Below are 24,429 nucleotides of genomic sequence, written 5' to 3'. Positions count from 1 at the left end.
CATATCCCAGAAACAGAACATTTGTTGCATCTAGCTCATCAACTGGTGCTTGTTGTGTTTGTGCAATAGCAATAACATGTCTGGCTTGTTCCATATCTTTGAAGTAATTTATTTTCTCCATAGAAAAAGTTTTAGGATTGACCCCCATTTGAATAGCCCTAGCACGAATAATATCATCATCAAGTAAAGCAAAAGAGTTATAAGAGGTAAGATTTGTACCACTAGCATGAGATAAGGGAACAATAGTTTTGAGTCTGAAAAGCAAACTAGCATGCGAAAGACGAACAATCCATCGCCTACACACCAAACCAAGATTACGAGTCTAAACCTCATATACCAGCAAGATAATCTATATAAACGGAGCCAAAGCAGCAACACAAGCTTTTGTAAACTTCTTGATCAGCTCCTCCTTCTACACCGGCTTCGATCCAACGTGTCCTTCATGATGAAGAAGCGCGATGTGCCCCCAGCATAGTCGTCTGGAGAATCTTAGCACCTCGGATCATTTCCTACTTGGCATCTTCATTTTGGAGCCCTGCCTAGTATTTAAAGAACGAACAAGCATAGTTGATTATTTTGGCAGGGTATTTTATCCACTTCTTTTCAAAGCATGCTCTGTTTCTCAATTTTCACAAAGCAGCCACATCCCCTACATGAAAATTAATCTTCCCACGCAGAATTTTAGCAATCCACCAAAAATATTGAGTAAAGTTACCACTACCAAAAGCACCTAGAGAAGAGCTAGACATCCCCCACATATATTTGGCCGGGCAAGTGAAAAAGAAGTGGTGTATTGTCTTCTCATCCTCACAGAATCTATATTTAGTGTCTTCAATCCAACCCCTTTTTTTTTCATATTGAATTTAGTAGTAGCTATGACAATGTGCCAAATCATCCAAAGCCAAACTTTAATTTTAGGAGAAATTTCAGCCTTCCAAAGATATCTAAAATTCCTGTTAGGAGCTAGTTTTTTTTTATAAAGAGACTTCACTGATTTTTTTATTGCATTGTGCATGCTCTAAGTTGAACAATATGGTTTCCATTGTTTGCAATGGACAATGGGCAATGGGTGCGGCTAATTCTTAGTCGACTAACTTAATTCTCAATTATATTTAAATAAAAAATCTTAATCCTCGTTCAAAGTGATGTTATCTTTTTTATTTGTATTACATCAACAATTTGTGTGAATGTTTTTGTGTACTGCATGGATTATCATCTTTTAGCTTTGAGGTAATAGCATGGGTAGTACAACAACTTGCAGTGCATGTGCAAAATCATACAGTAAGTTGTAAACTGTGGTGGAGTGGTACATAAACTTGTACCCGTAGTGCAAAATTAGTCCAAAATAAACCGTGTGTAGACAAGTGGGCGTCATTCTTTTGCAAAAAGAACCCTACACAATTTTATCTGCCACAAGAGCTCAATTATATGCAAGTCCCACATGTCAGTGGTGAAAAAAAACAATAACTAAAATAGTAAACCGTAATTCGAACACACAACAAAGCACTAAGAGCGCCACACAACAACCACTTAAGCTCCCACAAACAAGTGTTATTTCTTAGACTGCTAAATTATTACATTATATAGAATAAACACTACTGAGGATGAGCTGTTCTTAGAGAACTCTAACAGACACCGCATATCAGCCCGCATATAGCAGTTTGGGTTGATATGCGGGTTTTTCGGTTAGCCTAGACACAATTATGTGTTCTGGCCTAGATAGTTTATCCGGGCTACTGCCCAAAACATGGATCTGCATGCATATATTCCGCATAGAGAGGTCGATGTGGGACAAACACCATCCGCCGCTCCGCCTGCCGCACTGACCACCCATATTCCGACGCCGGCGACCCCAATCGATCGTGCCGCCGATAGATCCAACCTCCTGCGGCGCCATGGTGTCTGGACACGGGTCGAGCGGTCGCGGGGGCGGCCAGATTGGCCACCGCGGAAGCTTGAGTAGGTGATCTGGGAGCTCGAGCGGGCGCGACGGGAATGACATCACCTACAAGAAATCGGAGGCCTCGGTCGGACGCAGCTCGTACAGGTACACGACGTACGGTCTCGCGGCGCTGCCCTGCGTTCTACCGGCGGGAGTCTAGCTTCTCCTGCCGCGGCATCGCCTCCTCGTTGTCGACCTCGCGCGTGCCACCGCAGCCGGTGCCGGTTAAGATGGAGGTCGTTGTGACCAGTGACTCTATCGAATTAGTGTTGACCTCATTATTTGTATTATTGTTTATATAATAATAAAGGGGTTTGCTTTACAATATGAATTAGTGCTTAGTAGCTCTATTATGCTACTGTGCGCTGATCTTCCAAGAAGGTCAAGAGTTCGATCACCAATGTCGCCTAAATTTTAATTGTTGTTTGGGGTCCACGTTTAAGGCAGCACAAAGGTCACTTTATGTTAGACAAAAATGTATAGGGTGTTTTTTTTTGCAAAAGAAATAGCACCACGTGTCCACGTCAAGTTCATTTGGACCAACTTTGCACCAAGTTGACAAGTTTGTGTACCACTCCAACACAATTTGCAACTTGTTGTATGAATTTGCACGTGGATCACAACGAATCCCCTCCCTAGCAATCGATTGCTCGAGCAATCACTTTTTGTGGCGCGGAAGCGCTCGCGGAGCGAGTCAATTTCCTTTTTGTCACGTAGTGTTTTAATTGCGTTCACACGTGTTCACACTAACAGCTAGTATTATTACTTTGCAAGTTGCATGCAACCAAGAGCGTTCACACTGCATGCATGCACATGCACAGAGCATATCTCATGGATTTGCATTTAATGAGCCAACTTTTCAGCACGCTTTCATATATTGTTGCATGCATACACATAGCATCTCACTCTTTTTCTTCAGCACGAGACAGACTCTCAATTCTCTTTTTGCAATTCCCTTTTTGCAATTCCCTTTTTGGGTTTTATTTTTCGTACGGTAATTCATGTTTAAGGGGGTCCTTTTGCAATTCCCTTTTTCGGGCCAGTGGTTTTTAAGGGGGAAAATAACGGGTGGGAAGATCCACTTGCAACTCAAATGAACTACCACTTGCTACTCAAATTAAGTACTGTTTTTAAGTTGTAAGCTAACAAAAATTTGCTAAAATATTCTAAATGAAATTTACTTTTTAGGGTTGCTAGGTATTTATATTTACCGTTGATAAATAACGGGGCACCGGGTTGATAACTTGTAAACAAAAAAAAGAGGCGCTACATATTTTAAATTAAATTAAATTTTTAGGGTTGATATTTACTTATATTTACCATTGATAAATAGCGGGTCACCGGGTTGATAGCTTGTAAATTAAAAGAGAGTCGCTAAAATATTCTAAATGAAATACTTTTTAGGGTTATTATTTATTTATATTTACAGTTGATAAATAACGAGGCACCGGGTTGATAGCTTGTAAAATAAAAAATGTTCGCTAAAATATTCTAAATGAAATAATTTTTAGGGTTGGTAGTTTTTGTTATAATTATCATTGATAAATAACGGAGCACCGGGTTGATAACTTGTAAACTAAAAAGAGTCGCCAAAATATTCGAAATGAAGTTATTTTTTTAGGGTTGGTAGTTATTTACATTTACCGTTGATAAATAACAGGACACCGGGTTGATAGCTTCTAAACTAAAAAATATTCGGTAAAATGTTTAAAATAAAATTAACTTTCGGGTTGATAATTTTATACATTTACCATTGATCACTCAAGTACGGAGGGGTTGATTATTCGAATAGGAGAGGGTTGATAACTTTTAGCCGTAAAAAAGTTTCTCGAAACATATCAACATGGGTGCTAGTTTTGAAGATCTCGTCGAGACGAATTTATTGGTGAAAGCGGATCTTAATTTGGAGTTGTCGTTTGAAAGTTAAAACGTTTTGAATTTTGAAATTTGGAAAAGATTCCACTGACATCGCAGATTCGTCCATTTGTGCATGCATGCGTAACTTTCCCTCAATACCTCGCACCAGGTTGATAATTTTATACATTTACCGTTGATCACTCAAGTACGGAGGGGTTGATTATTCGAATAGGAGAGGGTTGATAACTTTTTGCCGTAAAAAAGTTTCTCGAAACATATCAACATGGGTGCTAGTTTTGAAGATCTCGTCGAGACGGATTTATTGGTGAAAGCGGATCTTAATTTGGAGTTGTCGTTTGAAAGTTAAAACGTTTTGAATTTTGAAATTTGGAAAAGATTCCGCCGACATCAGCAGATTCGTCTGTTTCTACATGCATGCAGAACTTTCCCTCAATACCCTGCACCAGGTTGATAATTTTATACATTTACCGTTGATCACTTAAGTACGGAGGGGTTGATTATTCGAATAGGAGAGAGTTGATAACTTTTAGCCAGAAAAAAAGTTTCTCGAAACATATCAACATGGGTGCTAGTTTTAAAGATCTCGTCGAGACGGATTTATTGGTGAAAGCGGATCTTAATTTGGAGTTGTCGTTTGAAAGTTAAAACGTTTTGAATTTTGAAATTTGGAAAAGATTCCGTCGACATCGACAGATTCGTCTATTTCGCGTACGCACGCGAACTTTCCCTCAATACCCGCACTGCGTTGATAATTTTATACATTCACCGTTGATCACTCAAGTACGGAGGGGTTGATTATTCGAATAGGAGAGGGTTGATAACTTTTAGCCAGAAGAAATGTTTCTCGAAACATATCAACATGTGTGCTAGTTTTGAAGACCTCGTCGAGACGGATTTATTGGTGAAAGCGGATCTTAATTTGGAGTTGTCGTTTGAAAGTTAAAACGTTTTGAATTTTGAAATTTGGAAAAGATTCCACTGACATCGCTAGATTCGATCTGTTTCTACATGCATGCAGAACTTTCCCTCAATAGCCTCCACTACAGTCCAAAATTTGCCAAAAATGAAAAGAAAAAAATTGGTTAGAAACCGATCGCTCATTCTCTCCCTAGCAATCGTTCGCTAGCTAGAGGAGCCCGGATCACAAGTTGTTGTACTACCGGTGCTATTGCCTCCTTTAGCTTTCTCAGTCGACTCAAAATCGATTCCGATGTAGTGGACTCATACTTAACTCACCCCTTCCCCTTCAACCTGTTGTTGCCTTGCACTACCCTCCAGTCGCCACACTCCCACAGTCCCACTAGAGCACAAGAGCCCACACTGGCACGCGTTCCACAGCCAGCAGCTCCCGCAGCCATGGACCAAACGGGCAGCTCCGCTCTAGCCTCCCCAACCCCCTCACCGCCGCCGGAGCCGGCGCCCGAAGCACAGGCACCTCGTCCTCCTCCCCCTCCCCCATCACAGCTTCCGGATTTCGACCCCTCTCGCCTTTCGCCGGATAACCCAACCCCAGCTCCTCCCCTTCCTGCTGCACCTACAATTACTGCCCCGCCGCCGGATGGCGCCGGCGATTCCTCTCCGGCGTCGTCTCCCTCGCCTCCGAAGGCCCCAACGCCGCCACCACTTGCCACCACCGATCTTTCTCCTCCCCTCCCTACTGGGAACCAAGCACCAGCACCGCCGCCACCACTTCCCACCACCGATCTTTCTCCTCCCCTTCCTACTGGGAACCAAGCACCAGCACCGCCGCCACCACTTCCCACCACCGATCTTTCTCCTCCCCTCCCTACTTTGAACCAAGCACCAGCACCGCCGCTGAGGCCCCCTCCTCCTCCTCCGTCTCGCCCACCACCACCACCTCCACCAGCGCCGGCGTCTCCGAAGGCCAAATCGGACCAGGAGGCAGATGAATCGGCCGGCGAATCGGAGAACACGACGCTAGCCCTTGCGCTAACCCAAGCCGAAGAGGTGGTGCCGCAGAAGGCGGCGGCCGCTGAATCCCCGGCCGGATCGCCGCAGAAGGAATCAGCCCTGACCATCGCGAAGCTCCTCTCGGGCGAGGACCCCGCAGCAAAGGAGGCGAAGACGGCGACCGACAAGGTAGCGCCTGCTGTGGTCACCGAGCCAGTCGCCGGCGGTGGCGGCGGCGGTGGCGGCGGAGTGGGTTCCAAGAGATGGCTCCTGCGCGGGGTCTCAGGGAAAGGGCGGCGCACGGAGCTGCAGAAGGCCGAGCTAGGGTTTAGGGTTTCAGCAGCCGTCTTCTGCCTGGTCTCGCTCTCCGTCATGTCTGCTGGTACTACTCCGGGCTGGGCTGGCGACTCCTTCCGCCGCTACAACGAGTACAGGTTGCGCTCTGAACTCTGAAGCACAGGCTCAAAATTTCCCCATTCTAGGTACCGCATCTGTTGCGAGCTTGATGTAGGCGTAGATTGATGTGTCTGTGCAAAATGCAGGTACATGCTTGCTGCGAGCGTGATGGCTTTTACATACTCGGGGTTCCAATTAGTTGCAGAAGTGAACTACCTTGTCACGGGGAGGCGCATAATTGGAGGCCCCTGGGGCAACTACTTCAGTCTTGCAATGGATCAGGCAAGAATGAGCAAACTCCACTTCTGAATGTGTTGTAGTATACTGAATTTCATGGTATTTATTAGGTCTATTTGGTTGTTTGTTTAGTGTACAGAGCATAACGAACCCGTAGCATTATGTTGCAAGTTTGTGACAGTTCAGAGGTTGTTTTTGGCAAAACAGTATTAAACCTTTGGGAAGTAAAACAAGCTGCATAGTAGTAGTGGTAACCATTCATTTATCTAAAATATATGTGCTCATAGCTAAGTTTTATTGCTCTGTTCATGATAAGAGATCCTCCAATTTCAGTCAGCTGTAAATTGTCATCTTAGGAGAACCTTTTGAAAAATGGATGACACGTCAATGCCTCGGACTAATCAAGCTATTACTGATGTTATTTGTGAAGTGAAAAACATTCACCCCTTTTTTTTCGAAATGGGGGATATCACCCCAGCCTCTGCATCAATTGTATATACTAGATTAGTTCGTACACTTAATATTCTTCAGTTCTTACTCTGTTGCCATCCAGTGCTTAGTTGTATATACTTGTCGCGGTTGTTCTTTGATTCCTGCTTATAAACATGCCTTTAACATTCAGTTATCACTTACATGTACAAATTTAAGGTTGTAGTGTTAGATTAATCAACAAACACCTGCAGTCAAATGAGACAATGTGGTTGATGACTCGTCCTAATGCAGATACTGGCTTACCTGCTGCTGTCAGCCTCTTCAGCAGCGCTTTCCCGCAGTGATGTTTGGGTGTCTAGATTTGGCGTGGATCAGTTCGCTAAACTTATCAACTCCTCAGCCTCGATGGCGTTCCTGGCTTTTATCGCTCTTGGTCTCAGCTCCATCATCTCTGCTCATCGTGTCTTTAGCTCAGCCTCTTAGAACCTGATGATATGCATTAGCTGATGTAAATATTATGGTCTAGATGAACGTCTGGCATTGGCAGCCTTGATTTTTTTTCCTCTGTGGCTTGTCACTTGTTCCACTCGTATTCTCAGCAGCTTGTGTTCCGGTTATGTTGCAACAGTACTCAACACAGGCTCCTTGAACACTGTTGGATGTACCAATTATACAAGCAGGTCATTTTTAACGTGGAAAATAGCAACCTGAGGTTGAGGACCTAAGATTATGTAATAATAACACTGTTATAAAGGCATATGCGGTATTAAAATGCATTTTGGGGTGGAAATTGGGTGCCAGTAATATGTTCCTATATGTGGTGAAGTTGTCTATGTGAATATGTATGTTCAGTAAGCTGCAGCTCAGGTTGGTGCGGAGGCTGCGGTACTAAAGAGGGAATTATAAGCAAAGCATTGTGGGAATGGTGTTTTGGCACATGGGAGCATATGCTCCCTTTATTTTGAAATGCATGTTACATATATTTTGAAATTTCAAAAAATTGAAACGAAAAATTCGAACTTACATCTTCACGTGCTACACGCTCACAAAGTTGTTTCATAAAAATCCGATTTGTCGTGTGACGTGTGTAAAAAAGACAAAATTCAATGCTGAAAATAAGGCTTTTCAAGAGATAAATTTTCTCTTTTTTACACAGACCACAAAACATATTTATTCCCCGCGAAACTTAACGAACGTACGTATATTGTGGAGATGTACATGTAGAATTTTTTATCAAAATTTTTCGACATTTCGAAATATAACTTTTTGACAGAGGGAGCATATGCACCCGGGAGCCGAATTGAATTTCCGAAGCATTGTGACCTTTTTGTCGAGGTTAAGTGCTGAAAGTTATGTTACTTAGGGTTAGAGGTACAATACATTGTAACACCATCTGGAAACTTAAATCTCTTCACCTTCAGAGCCTGTTTGGAAGAGGAGTATTCCATGGTGAAGTTGTATACATAGTTCAGATTAAATACCAAAACTTCAGTAAGAAATATCAGTCTTGCAAACTTTGGCTTGGCTTTTGCGCCCAAAAAAGAGAGGAAAGAGAGGAAACTGCTCACATGTTCCCTGAGCTATCATTCATGGTTCCACTAAGAGAACTATCGTTCATGGTTTTTCAGTTTTTGGATTCCAAAAATATCAAATTTGTCAGGTTCATCTCTGAACTTTCTGTGTCCATTTGACTAATAAGTGTCAATCTTCTCCCTGTGTGGTGATACATTCAACACTTTTTGAAAGTGTAAAATGGAGCATTGTACTAACATTCATAAGAATACATATAATTTCCAGAGGATGCATCAGAAATTCAGAATTGAACTCGCACTTCTCGTGCCCAAGCTAGCTAGTACCAGAACTCAGAAACTCCTCGAACATTCCACGCTTCAGCCGTTCAGCGACAGTTCATCTTCACATTTTTTTTTCTAGGGGACGAGACCTCGCTGTTTAAAGCGAACTTGGGTCCAAAGGCCACCAAACCAAAACAGCGCCAACATTTTGAGGCCCAGGCCCATCTTACTCCTCTAGACGGCACGCACACCGGAACGAAGAAGCCGCAGCCGCGCCGCGCACACAGCACCTTTCTCCAGCCTCCCCGCCGTCCCGCCGTCCGCCGTCCCTGAGCAATGGAGTCGAAGAAGCCGCTGCGCTCCGCCTTCGTCGACGACTACGTGGTGAGGCCCCCCATCCCTTCCTTGGTTATCCCCCCAAGCATCTCGCTCGCTACCTCTGGGATTTCGGCTAACTCCCCCGCCTCGCCTCGCCGTCGGCGCGCAGGTCCCCGGCGACGTCATCCTGGACCTCGCCGATATGACCAACCAGACCATCAAGCTCGGCGCCGGCCTGCGCCAGGTAAATCATCCGCTGTTGTGAAGTGGGGACGGCTGTTCTGCTTGAGATTTAGGGATTAGGGTTTAACTGGGGTTCATTTGGGTCACGAGGCTTACGATTTATGCGGTGCGGCTCGCAGGATTGTGATACCATCCAGGTGACCAGTGCTGGGAGGCTTCGGCTGTCCAAGCCCAACAAGTACTGGGTGGAGAACTCCCAGAAGAGGGTGAGTCCTCTGCTTTGCCCTCATATATGCTTTAACATCGTAGACATTGTGTTACTCTGTCTGGAGATCCTATATGTGAATTTTATCTTGCTTGAAACATATCCTTTTGCGATTTGTAGACTGTTGCTATGATCAGAATGTGAAACCCTTGATCTGGTATGCTCACTTCACGTGTTGTAGCTGCCGCGAGCTTAATTTTTTTTCACACTTCATGGTTGAACTGAAGGATACTTCTGTTGCTATTCCTATGTGCGATCCTTGCTACCGGTATTACTAAACTAGCGTGTAAGCTTAAGGTGCTACTATTGCCGATTGGCTACGTTGATGCAATGATATTTCTGGTGCTGATGCATGCTTTGCATATTGCAACACCCTACTCGTTGTTTTGGACTTTGTTTTGAATCAAGTTTCGGTTCTTCATTGCTTGAACATGTTGGTTTCTCTTCAGCTCTTCCAAGCACAACTAACCAGTTTGGTGAACTTCAAATCGTTACCTTCATATATCTGCTAAATTGCAGTATATCTGTATATGAGATTGTGCATAGTACTTTCTTCAGTGTTCACTCTGCTTGCGTTTTGTTTCAATGGCTGCCTCATGCAATGTTTGTTACCTTTTGGCAGTATATACCTTCGGTAGAAGATACAGTTCTTGGAATTGTAGTTGACACCAAACCAGATGTAAGTCTACATTCACCTTTAGAAGTACTATCTAGCTTACATTTAGTCATATGATCTCTCTTATAACCATCTTTATGTAGTTCTGATGATATCTCCCCTGTTTGTACAGTTGAATTATATATCTGAACTCAAAATGAGCGTTCACAAATTTCACCATAGAGGACTAATTAAAAGCTTAATTTTAAAATTTAGATTAATGAATGTGTTCTGCACCTATATGATGTGTTCTACACCTACATGATGTGTTCTTAAGGATTCTTTCCTTTTTGCTAAGCTGAATTTGCTTATTCCAGAACTTCTTGGTGGACATAAAGGGACCCAGTGTGGCCTTTTTACCAGTTCTTTCATTCGAAGGTGGTACCAGGAGGAACATACCGAAGTTTGAGGTATGCATTGGGTCATCAATGGTTGTCAAATATTTGGGATCCCATTATAGGTTGTTTTGATGAAGCACACAGTGGTGTTTGGCAATTATTCTTCATCAAAGAAGGAACCATTATTATTAGTTATCCACCATTTTTTTCTGTTAGGCATTTAATATACAATTATCTTGCTTTGAGTAGCTATTCAGCATATCATTTGTTTATTGACCCTGTTCATGAAATTTACATGATTTCATGATAATTCATTCATTGGATCAAATTATCTAATACCTTACTAGATACTAAATATTTACAGGGTACTTTACAGTTTTTGTCTATCTTGTATGGAGTGAATACATTTTTAATTGACTCTATGCAAACTATAGTGTTATCATTAAATTTCTGGAAGTGTTGAATTTTGTTTGTGATACATTTTCACCATTTTGATCTGTCAATTCACTAGTTTCGTTGAGTCTGATCTGTCCTCAGTCGTTTTAGTGAAATAGTCAGTAGACCTTCCTGATTTAGTTTCAGATTCAGTAACCTGGTACTCAACAGCGTTTGCATTACAATGAATTTGTCAAATACTGGACCTGGGTGTTATTTCTCATGTTAGAGAGTATATTAAATGTGTTCCCAGCTTGTCATGATTCCAATAGCTTGCAGTGTCAGCGCCTAATATTCAGTTTCCTCCCTTGAGCTTGATGTATGGTTATTGTATGGACTTACGGTGTGTTTTCTCCTGCAGATTGGTACATTAATATATGCCCGAGTAGTGAAAGCAAATAGCATCATGAATCCAGAGCTTTCATGCATGGATGGTAACTTTTTTAAGTTTATATTGCAGTGTTCTTATTTGTTTTAAATATTATAAGTTAAAAATATATCATATTGTGAATCTCCACTAACACATTGGCTGTAAGATCATGTTTCCTTGGGAATCTTTGCTCATTAAGGAGTATCTTTTGCAGCAATTGGTAAAGCCGCTGAATTCGGTCAACTGAAAAATGGTTATACATTTGAAACATCAACTGGCCTGGCAAGAATGTGAGAAGAATGCATGCCATAAATTTTCAGTAATGTAGTAGTGTTAATTCTCCCTTCCATACTTATGTTGGTTGCTTATAGGCTCTTAAGCTCCCCAACATGTCCACTTCTAGAAGCCCTTGGGAAGAAATTATCATTTGAGATAGCTGTTGGACTGAACGGTCGTGTATGGGTATGCTTCTGATCTGTACCATTAGTTCGTTTATAGTTTCTTCATTACTTGGAAAATACTAATGCATGCTGCGCTTGCTATTTGTTAAATACTCTATTTATATCCTGCAGGTGAATGCTCCATCGCCAAGTAATGTCATTCTTGTATCAGAAGCAATTAAACAGTCGGAATCTTTTAACCGCATACAACAAAGAAGCATGGTGGAAAAACTCCTGGCTAAGCTGGCATGATGGTACGTCAGCACATTTTGGTTCAAACTTAAAGTAGAAAGATAACTCCATGATGCATGTTCCCTACTTGTAATGTGGTGTGGCACGCCATTCTCGTCGGTAGTATGTATTGGCAAATATTTACTAACCGGTTCTTTCTCGTTGAAAAGTGTGCCACAAAGTGCTAAATGCTTTAACTGCTGCAGTTCATACTGAGCCTTCTGCGTTTGCTTTCTCCCACAAAGTCAATAATGCATCTTTTTGTTCCTTGATTTCCCAGTTGTTGTTGTGATGCATCCGCTAACTGCGTATGGTGAACATCAGGACGATTCTGCAACCGAAAAGATGGGTAGTCATTATCATGTACCTTAGCAGGGAATAGTAGATGGAATCGGTGCATTGAAGGAGTTGGCTGTTTTGATGATGTAGGGCCAAAGTAACCGGTAGACTGGTAAACATTGGAAACTCGAGTGTGTACTTTGTACTTTCGGATACATGGTTAGTTGGCTTTGTAAAATGTTTGCTACTCAGTGGAAAGATGGTTTGTAAAATGTTTGCTACTCAGTGGAAAGATGGTTGGTGATATTATATTTCAGATCCGTAGCGTGTGAAACTGTTACACTCAACACTGCAAGCAAAGATCAGCTGAACTCCTGCTCAATGAGATGACGCGGTGTTTTACATTATTCACACGACAAACGTAGCAGAATTGGCTTGTACTGATCCGGCAATGGACTCTGGATGATACTTCTATCTGACAGCAGGGAGAGCTTCGCTTTAGTTCCCGACGCCACGTTTCCTGGCTTTGTCCGGCGGCGTCTATTCGTGGCAACAGGTGTGGAAAATATTCAGGCATCAGCTTCTAGAGCTGTTTTCTATGGGTTCTTTTTGCAACCTTGCTGATCTACTAGAGTCATCATTTGCTTTCTTGTAGAAGTAAGATTGTCCAAACTAATTGATATTCTCCCTTCGACGTCTCTCCCCGTATTGATGTCGTCATCTGCCTGGATATGTAATTCAGTAATACTATAGTAATTTGCTGCGGTGGCGGGAGGCTGCTCGTCTCCTCAGGACGTGGTGAGGGCATCTCAGTTCAATAATAATACAGTAATTTGATGTTATGTTGCTATTTTTGTGTAAAAATATGGTTAAATTTATAAGTACTTAATTTTCAAAAAAGAAAAAATTACACTTATGCTGATGGAGGGAATAGTATGGAGCGTGTCACTGCTCATGCATACTGTGCTCGTAATGGCATCTTGATGGCACAAATCCCAGAGCGGACTCGTGAAACCCAATTCTAACACCATAAACCCTGAATTTATTAGACGTAACCTCCTTTGACGAAATTTGGGGGTGGCGGCTAGGGTGAAAACCCTAGCAATCGCCATCTTTGTGAGTTGACGGGTCGCCGCCTCTGCTGCTTGCCACTCCCGTGGCTAGAGAGGTGGGGATTTTGGACCCGTGTTCGGCGCTCCGGTGGCTAGAGGAGGTTGGGATCTTGGACTCGTGCTTGGCGTTGTAGAAAGATTCCTAAAGTCAGAGTCTGGCATCATCGTTATGGCGGCTATGTTGATGTTTTGCAGGACAAGAGTAAAGTATATCCGCCTCGTTTTCCACCTCGTCGGCGGCTATCTCGCCGATGGTAGGGACTCATCTAGTTGTTGGTTTCATGAAGTGGTGGATCTCGTCCAATCTACGTGTGTGATAGATTTGGTGTTACAAGCTTCGAAACAATTCAAGGTCTAATGGCGTTGGCCTTGTCTCTACGGTGCTAGTTCTAGGCTTTCTGACTGTCATCAACAAGGCCTGGCCGGCCGGCTCCAGTAAAGGAGCGGCAACAGCGGCACGCTTTGGCAGCAGTAGTAGTCATTTGGTGGTCTAAAAACTTTATGTAATTTTAGTGTGTCTAGGATGACGTGTGATTCTCATTAAGAAGAATTCATAGAATAGATTTGGGTATTTCTCCCCAAAAAATCCACAAGCGAACACATAGCCATAGGTGAAGCCCGCCTGGGCCGACATGCGTTCCCTGTTCCCATGCCGCGCGTGGGTCGACGGCTCACAAACGTGCCCGCTCCCGATTCCCTACGAAACTGTCCGCCCTCTCCTTCCTGCGCTTCGCACCGGGCACGTCGGCAAGCTCGCACACACACGACGCTCTCTTTCCGAGTTTTCCCCGTCCGGCCCTCGTCGCCCGTCGTCAGCTCCGACCTTTCGTCCTTATCCCAAATTCCCCATCTCGCTTTAAACTCCACTCTTTCTGCGCGGCGATGTGTCTGGCATGCACGGCCCCTGACGGCGACGTGTGTGTGTGCACGCAGAATCTCAAGCTGGGCCGCTGATTTCGGTTCGCGTCGGAGGAGAATAACAGCAGCACTGCACACACGCCCATCGCTCGCTTGCCTTTCCCCTCCCCTCTTCTTCTCCTTCGCGCTCCTTCGCTGCAGCAGCTCAGGCGGACGGCTCAACTCCTCCAAGATTTCCCCCGGTGAGCTCCCCCCTTTCACTCTCCCCCCTCCCTGGTAAATTTTCAGACTTCGGGCCAGTGGGCAGTGGCTCGGCTGTACGGGGGATTAGATTGCGCTTCTGTGATTTATTACCTGGAAAATCTCTCAGCCCCAGCTGGGGAAGATGGGGAATGGTTTACAGTTTACTGTACCCCAAGGTGGTGTCCTGTCTTAGACTGGTAGGTAGTTCGTTGGTTGCTGGTGTGTTGAGCTGAGACGATCTTTAATTCGTCCCTAGAGTCCGCGATGCTTGTTTGATCACCGTTGATGGTCAAGTTTTTTTTTCCTTCTCTGAGCCAACTCGGTACTACCATCATTATCCCATTGATCACGAGATTGAGGCTTTGAGTAGTGGAGCAAAGATGACAGGGGGGTTATGGGCTTATTATGTCGGTACTATGTCTAGATGCTGATCATCCTTTATTGGGATTGGGAAATAAAATCTTTCTTTGCCCAACCTATCATTAGTACTGCCGCGTGCTGGACTAATGGTGTTATTCAGCTCTGCTGACAATGCTTCAGTAAAAAATGCTCGTTTCTAATTTGGTTAGATTTCAGGTTGAAGTTGGGTCTTCTGAGCGCCACCAGCCATGAGCAACAGAAGGTATACTGTACTGTTGCAGCCTCGTTTCCTTTCTGCATTTCTACTGTAATATCTGCTACTGATCTTGAGTTCATGACATCTTAACGTATGATGATGCTGAATGGCAGATTTGAAAACGGTCAAAGAAAATGTGGGACACATTCGGCAGGAGGTACAACGATGTATCTAGGTACTGCCGATGTTCAGAAGATCACCCACTGCCAGGTTATTCACCCAACAACGATAGATCACGATGTCGGTGGTTCCTGCGCCGTGAAGCATCACTACCCATCGCCTATAGTTTCTTGGATAGAGGACCTTTCGAGCTTTGGCAGTGCTCCTTTTAGTCATGAAACTGAGTATGTGGATGAGCAGTCAAGGCCTTCGGTCGGGCAGTCTTCTGCATCTAGCAATTTGCGTGACATGCAAATAGTACGTTTTGTTTGATCCCTGAATATGTGCTCTTTCTAGGGGCATCTGAAGACATTGAAGTTTTTGTTAAAACAACTGTATTCTCTGTATTTTTCAGTCGGTGAGATTGACAGATGAATTCATGGAACTGGCAAAGGAGAACACGAGCAATAATCTAGAGACCTGCGGAATTCTCGGTGCTTCATTTGTACGTGCGGTTGCGAGAATAATTTACGATTGTGCCGCTCATAATCATGCTATGTCCAGATTTGGATCTTGAATTATTTTACGTTCGTTTGTAGAGGGATGGAGCTTACTATGTGACAACGCTGGTCATTCCAAAGCAAGAAGCAACTGCTCACTCAGTATGTCAGTAACTGAATGGTTTGAGAAAATAATTTGTTTATTAACCTACTTTATCGCCGTTCGTTTTAATATATATTGTTTCCATTTGTCTTAGTTTGACATGCTGATGATGTGCCTGTTTCTTTGCAGTGCCAAGCTTCTAATGAGGAGGAGATACATGCTATACTATCAGAGCAGTCACTTTACCCTGCAGGCTGGATACATGTATATATTCAAATATTTCTGTACTTTATCGAATTTAATTACTGGAAATATTTCTGTACTTTATCGAATTCAATTACTGGTTCATACTTTCGAATGAACAAACACATACCAGTAACCTGCCTCACATGGCCACCGAAGATAGTATGATGATTTAGGTTGTGTAGTTTCACTTGCTTGTCCTCTGACTTAAAAGTAGTGTTTTGCATTATTCTTTACAAACTTATAACAGAATAGATTTTATTATCACATAAGGTAAATAGCATAGATCTCTGAAGATGATGATATTCAGAATGATTGCATTGAACTATTGCTGTTACTAAATACTTGAATGCAGCCTCAAACATGCCATTGCATTCACCCGCTTAATTAACACTGTCCTTGTTATTTTCACTACTTAATGATATACCACGATTGTGGCCTTTGTTGCATCCAATATATAACTATTGTAAGAATGGCATAAAGATTGACACCTTTTATTTTCCTTTATCTTTGAGTACACACACTGAACATAGCATCATGTCTCTAGACGGAACATTATTTTTTTACTTAATGTGCGATGCAAATAGTCTTAATTAGTACATGCTTTATCAGTTCTAGGATGCAGCGATCACCGCAATTTCTCTATTTCTGAAATTCTTTTTTGTCTTTTCCAGACTCACCCTTCACAAACATGCTTTCTATCATCGATCGATTTGCACACTCAGTATTCTTACCAGGTAATAAGTTCTGTTGACGTTCTGAATTAGGGATATTTGGCTTTATTAATCCTTTTTTATATAAAAATCATTAATCAGATATCCTCCATGTAAAAACTACTCTAGATACATCCGTATCTTGACAAAGTTGAGTCAATCAATTTGAATCAGAAGGAGTATGTTAAACATTTATTCGTTGAAGCCTCCAATTTTCAATTGAGTAGCTAACACAGATATTTTTAGTTCGTATGCAATAGCGTGCATGGGGAGTTCCTGAATTATTAATATGCTGTACCATAAGCTGCTAGTGCGTTAAATGAATTAAATAGAAAGTTTGCTAATATTAACTCTAAAATAAACTATCTTTGTTGCATCTGAACACATGGTCCATCCTTGGCTGCACACTTGTTGAATTCTTGTTACCTGTTAGGCCTGAGAGCTGATAGCCCAGTACACATAAGGGCAAAGGAAGGCCATTAGGGGGTTTAGGTTGCAGTGATGCTTCAGTTTTCGGGAAGTTACGCTTGGTAATACCTAGTTTCTGAACTTCATAACAGGATTGATCAGCCAAATTGATGCAGATCAGCAAAACTGCAGAAGCATGACCAAACTGAGTTAATGCATCTAGTTTTTCTCAGGGAAAGTCAATACAATTGTGTTCTCCTTCCTTGTTTGTGCTACGAACAATTCAACTTCTCTAAAAGGGAACTGATAAAACCTGTCTACCTCAGAATTGCTGGCCTTCTGTAACTCATACTTGATACAACGATGTATTTTACGTGACCTACTTTGCCAGTTTAATGTTGGTACATGAAAATATGAACTTTATGCAGGTTATGTTACCAGAAGCCGTTGCAATTGTTGCTGCTCCGACAGATCCTACTAGGTAGGTGTTTTTTTGCTGAACATTATGGTAGTTAAAAACAAACTATGCATCCATGTATTTTAATTTTTTTTATTGTACATAGTTGCTTTCGGTGATACGACCTAGTAGCTAACAATATCTTCTTTTTTGAAAGAAACATACCGGTCGGCTAACAGTTACAATACATTGTAGACTGAAATCTGAACATCTTGCTGCTGTTTTCAAATACTTCAGGAGCTATGGAATATTCAGGTTGACAGACCCAGGAGGAATGGATGTCCTCAGGGAGTGCAGTGAAAGCGGGTTCCATACTCACCGAGAGACAGCGGACGGGGGTCCAATATATGAAACCTGCTCCAGGGTGCACTTCAATCCTAATTTGCGGTTTGAGATAGTCGATCTGCGTTCTGGTGCATGAGCAATGTAATGGGGTGTACCTGCTTGTGACTCGTATGGACTCCTCCTTTCGAGCATACTATGTAAATATGACACATATAGACTAGATGATAGTTGTTACAGGTTACTGTTTATCAGTTTGATGCCTAGTTGCAAAGTTTGGGTTACACTGACTTGTAGTGTCAACTGAACTTTTAGAATACTACTGTACTAGCACAACTTTATTTTTACAAACTTAACTATATGTATGTTAGAATACAACTGTGCTTTCTTAATTGTACTTTTGAATGAGTAGAACAAGTAGACGGTTACCGGAATGTGATGCTTTCTGTGGACAAAATGAGATCACCTTCTGAGCAACAATATGCAACTAGAGTTGATTCCACGAGGCTCTTTCTCAAGCTTCAGTACTATGGAGTTCTCTTATCAGTTTGTACAAAACGTCTAGTATGTAAAATGCACCGTTTCACTTGAATAATTTCTAACGAATACTTGAATGCATCTTGTAACCAGTGGCGGAGCCAGGACAACAATCCTGTGTTGTCAGAGTAATGTTGTGTGACCAAATACATGTATTTTTTATAATTTTTAATAAATGTTTGCACGTTTTTACTTTGTATTGTCGAAAAACTGTGTAGTAATATGACTACACAGCTCAAGTGTGGCTACACCACTGCTTGTAACCAGCCTAATATCTCCGAAGCCACCATTTCTAGCGAACCAGATTCAACTACACATGGCATCCCAATCCTATGTCTCTCATATTCGTATGCTTTTCCTACCCTATAATCAAAAGGAGCATAATGCAGTTTCTAGTAAATTGCCTCTCTTTTTGAAAGCCCCCGGAATGCCAAAAAAGAGCGGATGATGCCGCTGGATTGATAAGAAAGAAATGTAGTGGCAATAGGTAGAGAACAGCCAAACTGCAGAAAGGTAGCTGCATGATTTAGGCTCTTTCTATCTTGCCGCGGTATTCTATGACAGACAATGCCTGCTTCAGTATATTACATATTTTGTTCTTTGTTGAATAGCTGTTTCTGGTTTCGGATTGACATTTGGTCTAAACCAGCATTGCTCCTTTCAAGCTGGATAATGACGAGCTGCTAGATGGTTATACCAAGGTAACTTTTATCTTTCATGCAGTTCATCTAGCTGTTTCATATTCATTAATGTTAAGTACCATCCTTGCTCTATTTGGCAGGGAAATTGCACGTCATTCACCGACTTTAAGAGAGTGTGGATGACCAAGAAGTTCTCTTATATTTATGAAGGCAGTTATACACACATACTTGGTGACTTTAGTCGCTTTACATATATCATTACTTCTATTCGTTTCAAGCCGTATTTTTAGTTTCATTTATACACACATACTTGGGACATTACCAGATAGGGTTAATGTTATCATTTATTTTGTTTCACCTCCGTGCATATCCTCAAACTGCTGTGTTGTTAGCAATGATACTCATATTCTTTTCTGCTACTGACACATCAATCTGCATCTAGGGTGTGGAGCTTGAACTTGATAACATCAAGAAATTATAGATGGACTACGCTAAAGTAAAAGAATTAGCGCTCACAGGTGCTTATCTATTTGCATCATCTTATATTATCTGGAAATATATCAGCCCTGAATTTATCATTGACCAAACCGCCATGCTTCTGTCCTTTTTTTCTTGACAGAGGCAAGCCAAAGTGTTGATGTGAAAGATGTCAAGCACATCCTTCAGAATGACAAACTGCTGGGTGACAAGGTAGAGGAGATCGTAAAAAGAGTGGAATGCCCACAAGGAAGAGTTCTACCAAATAACTGGTGTATCTCCCGATGATGAACTGGCGGTCGTTGGGGACAACGAATCAGGAGAATTCCATGAAGAAAATGAGGGCTTTGATGAGTTAGAAGTTAGAACAGCTGCTGCTGGAATGAGGAGCTTGTACTAGGACCTGAATAACTGAAGAACTACTCCTCTGCTCATATCCCTTCTCATACTATTGTGGCAACAAGAAATCGTCATCATATGGCTGACCAGATCTCGAAAGCATTTTACTGTAGCATAATCACAAGAGCTTGTTATTTTTTTTTTTTTTGATGTTTCCATGTAACATATGTCATTATGCTCGGTGTCCTCAGGGCCACCAACAGTTGCAAGTGAATTCGCGGAGTGGTGGTCGCTGGCGGTGCGGACCGGCCCTCGCCAACCGCATAAGTGCATTCTCGTTGCGGGGCTACATGTCTTCGCCAACTACTCCTCTAGATTAGGTCTTTTGGGTCGAGTTGTATGACGCAGTGTTGGTCCTTGTTTAAACTTGTACTATAACTTTCTTTTTCTATCAATGCATCGAAAATTAAGGCTTTTGCGTATTGGCGAAAACATATGTTAAGGGTCCAAATTCAGAGTTTTTTTTCATGCATCTATGTACATATGACACTAAAGCGCTCCATGTATCATTCATAGTTTATTTCAGGTTTCTGCTGTTTCACGGTTTGTAGATATATTTTTCCAGAGCATCAACCATGAAACCCGCACCAAAATAACAAATACAAGGAGGGCATACCGCGGGACAGAGGGGAGAGCAAAAGAAAAATAGAGCAAAAATCTCCATCACCGGGATTTGAACCCGGGTCGCCTGGGTGAAAGCCAGGTATCCTAACCGGGCTGGACGATGATGGATTGTTGACTGCTATTCATACTTTGGTAATTTATACATGTAAGAACTGCTTGCTTCTTCATGTTTAATTTGCCCTACTCATAGATCTTTGTTTGCAATGGGAAATTTGATCATTTGGCGTATGTCACTCCGTATATTGGTTCATTTATTTATTATCATCAGCCATATTTCTTGCCCAAATTTTCCACGTGGACCGTTGGTGGCCCATATTTCTCAACACTTCTCTCTACCTGTCTGGACCGAACCAACCCAATCGATCGATCAGATCAAATCCCGACCACGGGCGGCGCATCTCTCCGGTGACCACGGGCGGTGACTACTGACTACACACGGGCCGGCGCTGCGCGGCTCCACCGCCGACCAGCCGAACGGCGGCAAAGTGACGAGTGGAGACCGGGCGCGCCGCTGTTGGAACCCATGGCCGTGAGGATCCGGCCGTGCTTGCTCGCCGTGGCATTCTTCGCCGTCTCTTGGGTCTCCGGTGCGTCTTCGGTGCCTCAGAAGGTGCGTGTTGGTGGACTTGATTTCTTTCTGTAGGCATTTGTTGTTTTTCGGTTAAAAAAAGTTCATACTGTTGTTGCTTCCATGCTATGAGTAATTCAGATAGAATGCAGAAAAATCACCGGTAAGGTTAGTGGTAATAATTCACAAAACTCGGTAAGGTTAGACTAAGTTTGCTGTCTGTGAGCTCAGTGTTCTGGTTGTAATTAACTCACTGCACCTTTTTTTTTCACTTCTTTTACGTAAAATTGTTTGCGCATTAGGATATGCCATACATTTAGGCACTACTTTGAATTTTAGTATGCTACTGTTTCCTTAACAGTTTGTTTGATATTTTGCTAACAAGTTTTAATTCCGGTTCTGAAAAGGTAGACAACAGCCAGAAATCTTTCAATTGTATGCGTTGCTCTACAACATACGTTGCTGATGCATATCTCGACGCGTTGACGGGACAGCTTGCTCAACATCGTGACTTAACTGAAGTACCTGAGACTGCTGACTTGTGTAAAGGACTTGATGATGACCTTGATGTGCCTGTGCTTTCAGAAGTGCATCGGCAACTGGTTGGTGAAGGTTCCCACCGACGCTTAGTCTATTCTGTGAAATTTGGTAACTGTGAAGATGATGCAGTAAAATTCCTTGATGGCTATGATGCCAACCTGGTGATAATTGAAAAGCTCCCGAGTGGGGTATTTGCTGACCCATTTGAGCTACAGCACTTTGTTGAGCGGAAAGGTGAAACCGAACTCTGAGCTGGCCAGTTAACTATATCAGCACTCATTAGCGTTATGTTTATTTCCTTTTTATCTTGCAGTTTTTCTCGATGTTGCTGTTTTTGGAGACACAAACCTTGAACTACCCTCGGCTCTGTCCAACCGGTCAGCTGTTGAGATTCATTTTGATTTCAAGCCAAGCACAACAATGGGCTGGAACCTTGTAGTAGAGCTTCCTCTCCATGCTAGATACCCGGTAAGTTTCTAATTTTGAAATAAACCATGTGTGGTAACAGACTGTCAACTTGATTTATTTAGTTCATGCGGTCTGCTGATATACATGCTTATTATATAGGAAGTGTTAATAAGAGTGATATCACTCAAGTTTGCCTTCTCAATTTGAGATATGAGCTATGTGAATCAACGTTTTGGTGGTTACATGCATATTATTGACCCCTGTTGGGTATTGAACAATGCATCCTGATAACACAGGAAACACTTATTGCAGGTCAGGTTAGCGACTTGATGCACAAAATGACAAATAATACATGGTTAGCATGATTGTTTGCAGAATATGTAACTAATAAATATTGAGTAGAGATCAGCAAAAAATCTTGCAAATTAGTAATATCTGTCTAGTTTCGCTTTAGGTCACATCTCACTTGTATCCTTTTATTTATGGTAGAGCATCCTACCACTAAAGGTTTCTAAAAGAGTCGAGAATAATATTGAAGCTAGTGAACAGTATAGGAGATGGGCTACATGTAGCGAACTGAAATTTGTGATGAACCAAGCCATGCAAAAACAACTCTTCAACTGGACAGTCAATCAAGAGACTTGGAAATCAGAAAGACAAACCTTAAGATGAATGCTAATAACTAAATTGCATAAAATTACTGTTTATTGTATATTTGTGTGTTTAAAGCCACCTCTGTAGTTTGGATTCTAGATTTTCCCAGACTGGATCCCTGGTTACCTAAATTTTACATGATTTTATGAAATTTCACAAAGTTATGTATCAACAGATTGAGTGAAACAAGGGACACTGCATGCTTATGGTGAAAAGGAAAGTTATAGGAGTGTGTTTGATTTAATTTTCTAGGAAATGCTAACTTTAGATATGTAATGGAATCTTTTTTTTAGATAAAAGGCATCGAAGTGCCCGACTTTAAATTAATAAAGCCTGGAGAGATTCAACATAGTTTAGCGATACAACTGCTGAGGCCTACAGCTTTGCCAAAAAAAAAACAACACCTAAGCTTAAGAAACCGTCAGAGGCCTTAACACAAGCCACCTGACACTAATCAGCTTCAGTCCAACAGCATCAGGGGGTCGATCTCATTGGCAGAGTAGATATGTAATGGAATCTTGCACCTGAAATGCTCTTGTCTGTTGGAAAAATTGGTGGTTATTTTCTGCAATAACCAGAGAATAATGAAGAAATCTAAATCCGTTTCACTTGAAAATTTGGTGGGTATTTGCTGCAGGCATGCCTAAAATGCACATGGTGCTATGAAGGATGACATGGTTGTTTATCTTCTGATGCTCCTCACTTGTTCTGGAAGGTGGATGGATTTAAACGGCAGTGGGACTTGTAGTTTTAGATCTATATCTAGTCCTTTTTAGGTCTTATCATGGTCAACTTCTCATATGTAGATTTAGCATAAACCATTGCAGGGTTTGTTAAAAAAATGTGGATCTTAGTATTTGCTGTTTTATCATTATGTTTCTGATATAATTCGTAGCAGGTCATTTCGTAAACCCACTCTTAGCAAATTAGTATTAATCATTGTGTTTAATATTCTATAATCTAGTCCTATTTTAAAAATACCATGTCTTTATGGTCAATTTCACATGTGTATACTTGGTCTAAGCAATTTTCATAACACTATTGAAGAAACTCCTAGCGGACTACTGACTGCCATTTTTATTTGCAGCCTCTCGATTCCAGCGGTTACGCCACAGTTGAGTTTGGCAGCCCAGACCTGCTTCTCCGTTACCGGAAAAAGGACACCCATCCTGATTCCTGCATATGGGTCTTGAAGAATCTCGACGCTGAGCCTGTGGATAAAGCCGTGTGGCGCGTACCCTGTGGAGACGGAGCCCATGCAGGATTTGTATCTAGCCTCACTTTCATTTCGGCCTTGGTTTGCTCCATGTCTGTAGTCCTAGCAGCCTCCCTAATTTCCTGATGCAAGTACTGAAACTTAACACGAGACACAATGTACTGGTATCTACTTCAGAAATCGGCGATAATTGAATTATTCCTAGCAGGTTTTTACAAGCCATTGTGTATGCGAAAACAGTCACGGTTTTTTCATATTCGAGAGGTGATCTGGATCAGAAACTGCACTGCACTGTGATAACAATTTTTGCAGGTCGATTGCCTATGTGGAGAAGGATGTTAGCCATCTCAGACTTGTTCGGTGAACCACAAGTACCAGCACTGCAGGGTCCAGGGAAACTATGTTCACGAGCCAAAAGGAGAAGGCTGGAGATGCTGACCATATTCATGAGTTTAGCGAGCCACATACATCATCGTTTCGAGCTCGGAGAGACAAGGTTCCAAGCCAACCTGAGGAGAAAAAGCTCCCGAACCAAGAAGCCCCGAAAGCCAAGAAGCAGAGGTCCACCCAAAAGGCCAAAACCATGACGGCGTCAGCGTCCAACAGTGGTGGTGCCAGTAGCACGCAG

General features: G+C 42.3%; 4 protein-coding genes and 1 non-coding gene across 5 annotated transcripts; 4 read left to right on the top strand and 1 right to left on the bottom strand.

Moving 5' to 3' along the window:
• The first annotated feature begins 5,146 nt into the window (after positions 1-5,146).
• LOC124665972 (vegetative cell wall protein gp1-like) lies at positions 5,147-7,403 on the top strand. The gene is made up of 3 exons (XM_047203331.1): positions 5,147-6,165; positions 6,274-6,409; positions 7,088-7,403. Exons 1-3 carry the CDS (start codon positions 5,177-5,179, stop codon positions 7,277-7,279), a joined length of 1,317 nt encoding a protein of 438 aa, XP_047059287.1. The 5' UTR covers positions 5,147-5,176; the 3' UTR covers positions 7,280-7,403.
• A 1,469-nt stretch (positions 7,404-8,872) lies between these two features.
• Positions 8,873-12,365, top strand: LOC124667096 (putative exosome complex component rrp40). Its single transcript, XM_047204423.1, has 10 exons — positions 8,873-8,973; positions 9,077-9,151; positions 9,270-9,356; positions 9,978-10,034; positions 10,328-10,420; positions 11,145-11,217; positions 11,368-11,443; positions 11,525-11,615; positions 11,726-11,847; positions 12,105-12,365. Exons 1-9 carry the CDS (start codon positions 8,926-8,928, stop codon positions 11,843-11,845), a joined length of 720 nt encoding a protein of 239 aa, XP_047060379.1. The 5' UTR covers positions 8,873-8,925; the 3' UTR covers positions 11,846-11,847; positions 12,105-12,365.
• Positions 12,366-15,067: 2,702 nt separating this feature from the next.
• LOC124667295 (AMSH-like ubiquitin thioesterase 2) lies at positions 15,068-18,011 on the top strand. Its single transcript, XM_047204599.1, has 7 exons — positions 15,068-15,349; positions 15,447-15,536; positions 15,631-15,693; positions 15,824-15,898; positions 16,552-16,614; positions 17,427-17,479; positions 17,693-18,011. The coding sequence occupies exons 1-7, from the start codon at positions 15,098-15,100 to the stop codon at positions 17,874-17,876; spliced, it is 780 nt and encodes a 259-aa protein (XP_047060555.1). The 5' UTR covers positions 15,068-15,097; the 3' UTR covers positions 17,877-18,011.
• Positions 18,012-20,449: 2,438 nt separating this feature from the next.
• Positions 20,450-20,523, bottom strand: TRNAE-UUC. Its single transcript has one exon. It is a non-coding gene; the product is annotated as a tRNA-Glu (tRNA).
• A 372-nt stretch (positions 20,524-20,895) lies between these two features.
• Positions 20,896-24,005, top strand: LOC124661685 (phosphatidylinositol-glycan biosynthesis class X protein-like). The gene is made up of 4 exons (XM_047199562.1): positions 20,896-21,025; positions 21,391-21,757; positions 21,837-21,991; positions 23,673-24,005. The coding sequence occupies exons 1-4, from the start codon at positions 20,939-20,941 to the stop codon at positions 23,925-23,927; spliced, it is 864 nt and encodes a 287-aa protein (XP_047055518.1). The 5' UTR covers positions 20,896-20,938; the 3' UTR covers positions 23,928-24,005.
• The last annotated feature ends 424 nt before the right edge of the window (positions 24,006-24,429 follow it).

This window comes from Lolium rigidum, chromosome 6 (assembly GCF_022539505.1).
Source record: "Lolium rigidum isolate FL_2022 chromosome 6, APGP_CSIRO_Lrig_0.1, whole genome shotgun sequence".
Classification (NCBI taxonomy): Eukaryota; Viridiplantae; Streptophyta; class Magnoliopsida; order Poales; family Poaceae; genus Lolium; species Lolium rigidum.
Note: the sequence above shows the minus strand (reverse complement) of the source record. Positions and strands in the feature narration are given on the sequence as shown.

Coding starts and splice junctions, on each gene's coding strand:
- LOC124665972 (XM_047203331.1), top strand. CDS start 5,177: ATGGACCAAACGGGCAGCTCCGCTCTAGCCTCCCCAACCCCCTCACCG. Junction 6,166..6,273: donor CGCCGCTACAACGAGTACAG/GTTGCGCTCTGA, acceptor TGCAAAATGCAG/GTACATGCTTGCTGCGAGCG. Junction 6,410..7,087: donor TCAGTCTTGCAATGGATCAG/GCAAGAATGAGC, acceptor GTCCTAATGCAG/ATACTGGCTTACCTGCTGCT.
- LOC124667096 (XM_047204423.1), top strand. CDS start 8,926: ATGGAGTCGAAGAAGCCGCTGCGCTCCGCCTTCGTCGACGACTACGTG. Junction 9,357..9,977: donor TGGAGAACTCCCAGAAGAGG/GTGAGTCCTCTG, acceptor ACCTTTTGGCAG/TATATACCTTCGGTAGAAGA. Junction 10,035..10,327: donor TAGTTGACACCAAACCAGAT/GTAAGTCTACAT, acceptor TGCTTATTCCAG/AACTTCTTGGTGGACATAAA.
- LOC124667295 (XM_047204599.1), top strand. CDS start 15,098: ATGTATCTAGGTACTGCCGATGTTCAGAAGATCACCCACTGCCAGGTT. Junction 16,615..17,426: donor ACACTCAGTATTCTTACCAG/GTAATAAGTTCT, acceptor AACTTTATGCAG/GTTATGTTACCAGAAGCCGT. Junction 17,480..17,692: donor GCTCCGACAGATCCTACTAG/GTAGGTGTTTTT, acceptor CAAATACTTCAG/GAGCTATGGAATATTCAGGT.
- LOC124661685 (XM_047199562.1), top strand. CDS start 20,939: ATGGCCGTGAGGATCCGGCCGTGCTTGCTCGCCGTGGCATTCTTCGCC. Junction 21,026..21,390: donor CGTCTTCGGTGCCTCAGAAG/GTGCGTGTTGGT, acceptor GGTTCTGAAAAG/GTAGACAACAGCCAGAAATC. Junction 21,758..21,836: donor GCACTTTGTTGAGCGGAAAG/GTGAAACCGAAC, acceptor TTTATCTTGCAG/TTTTTCTCGATGTTGCTGTT.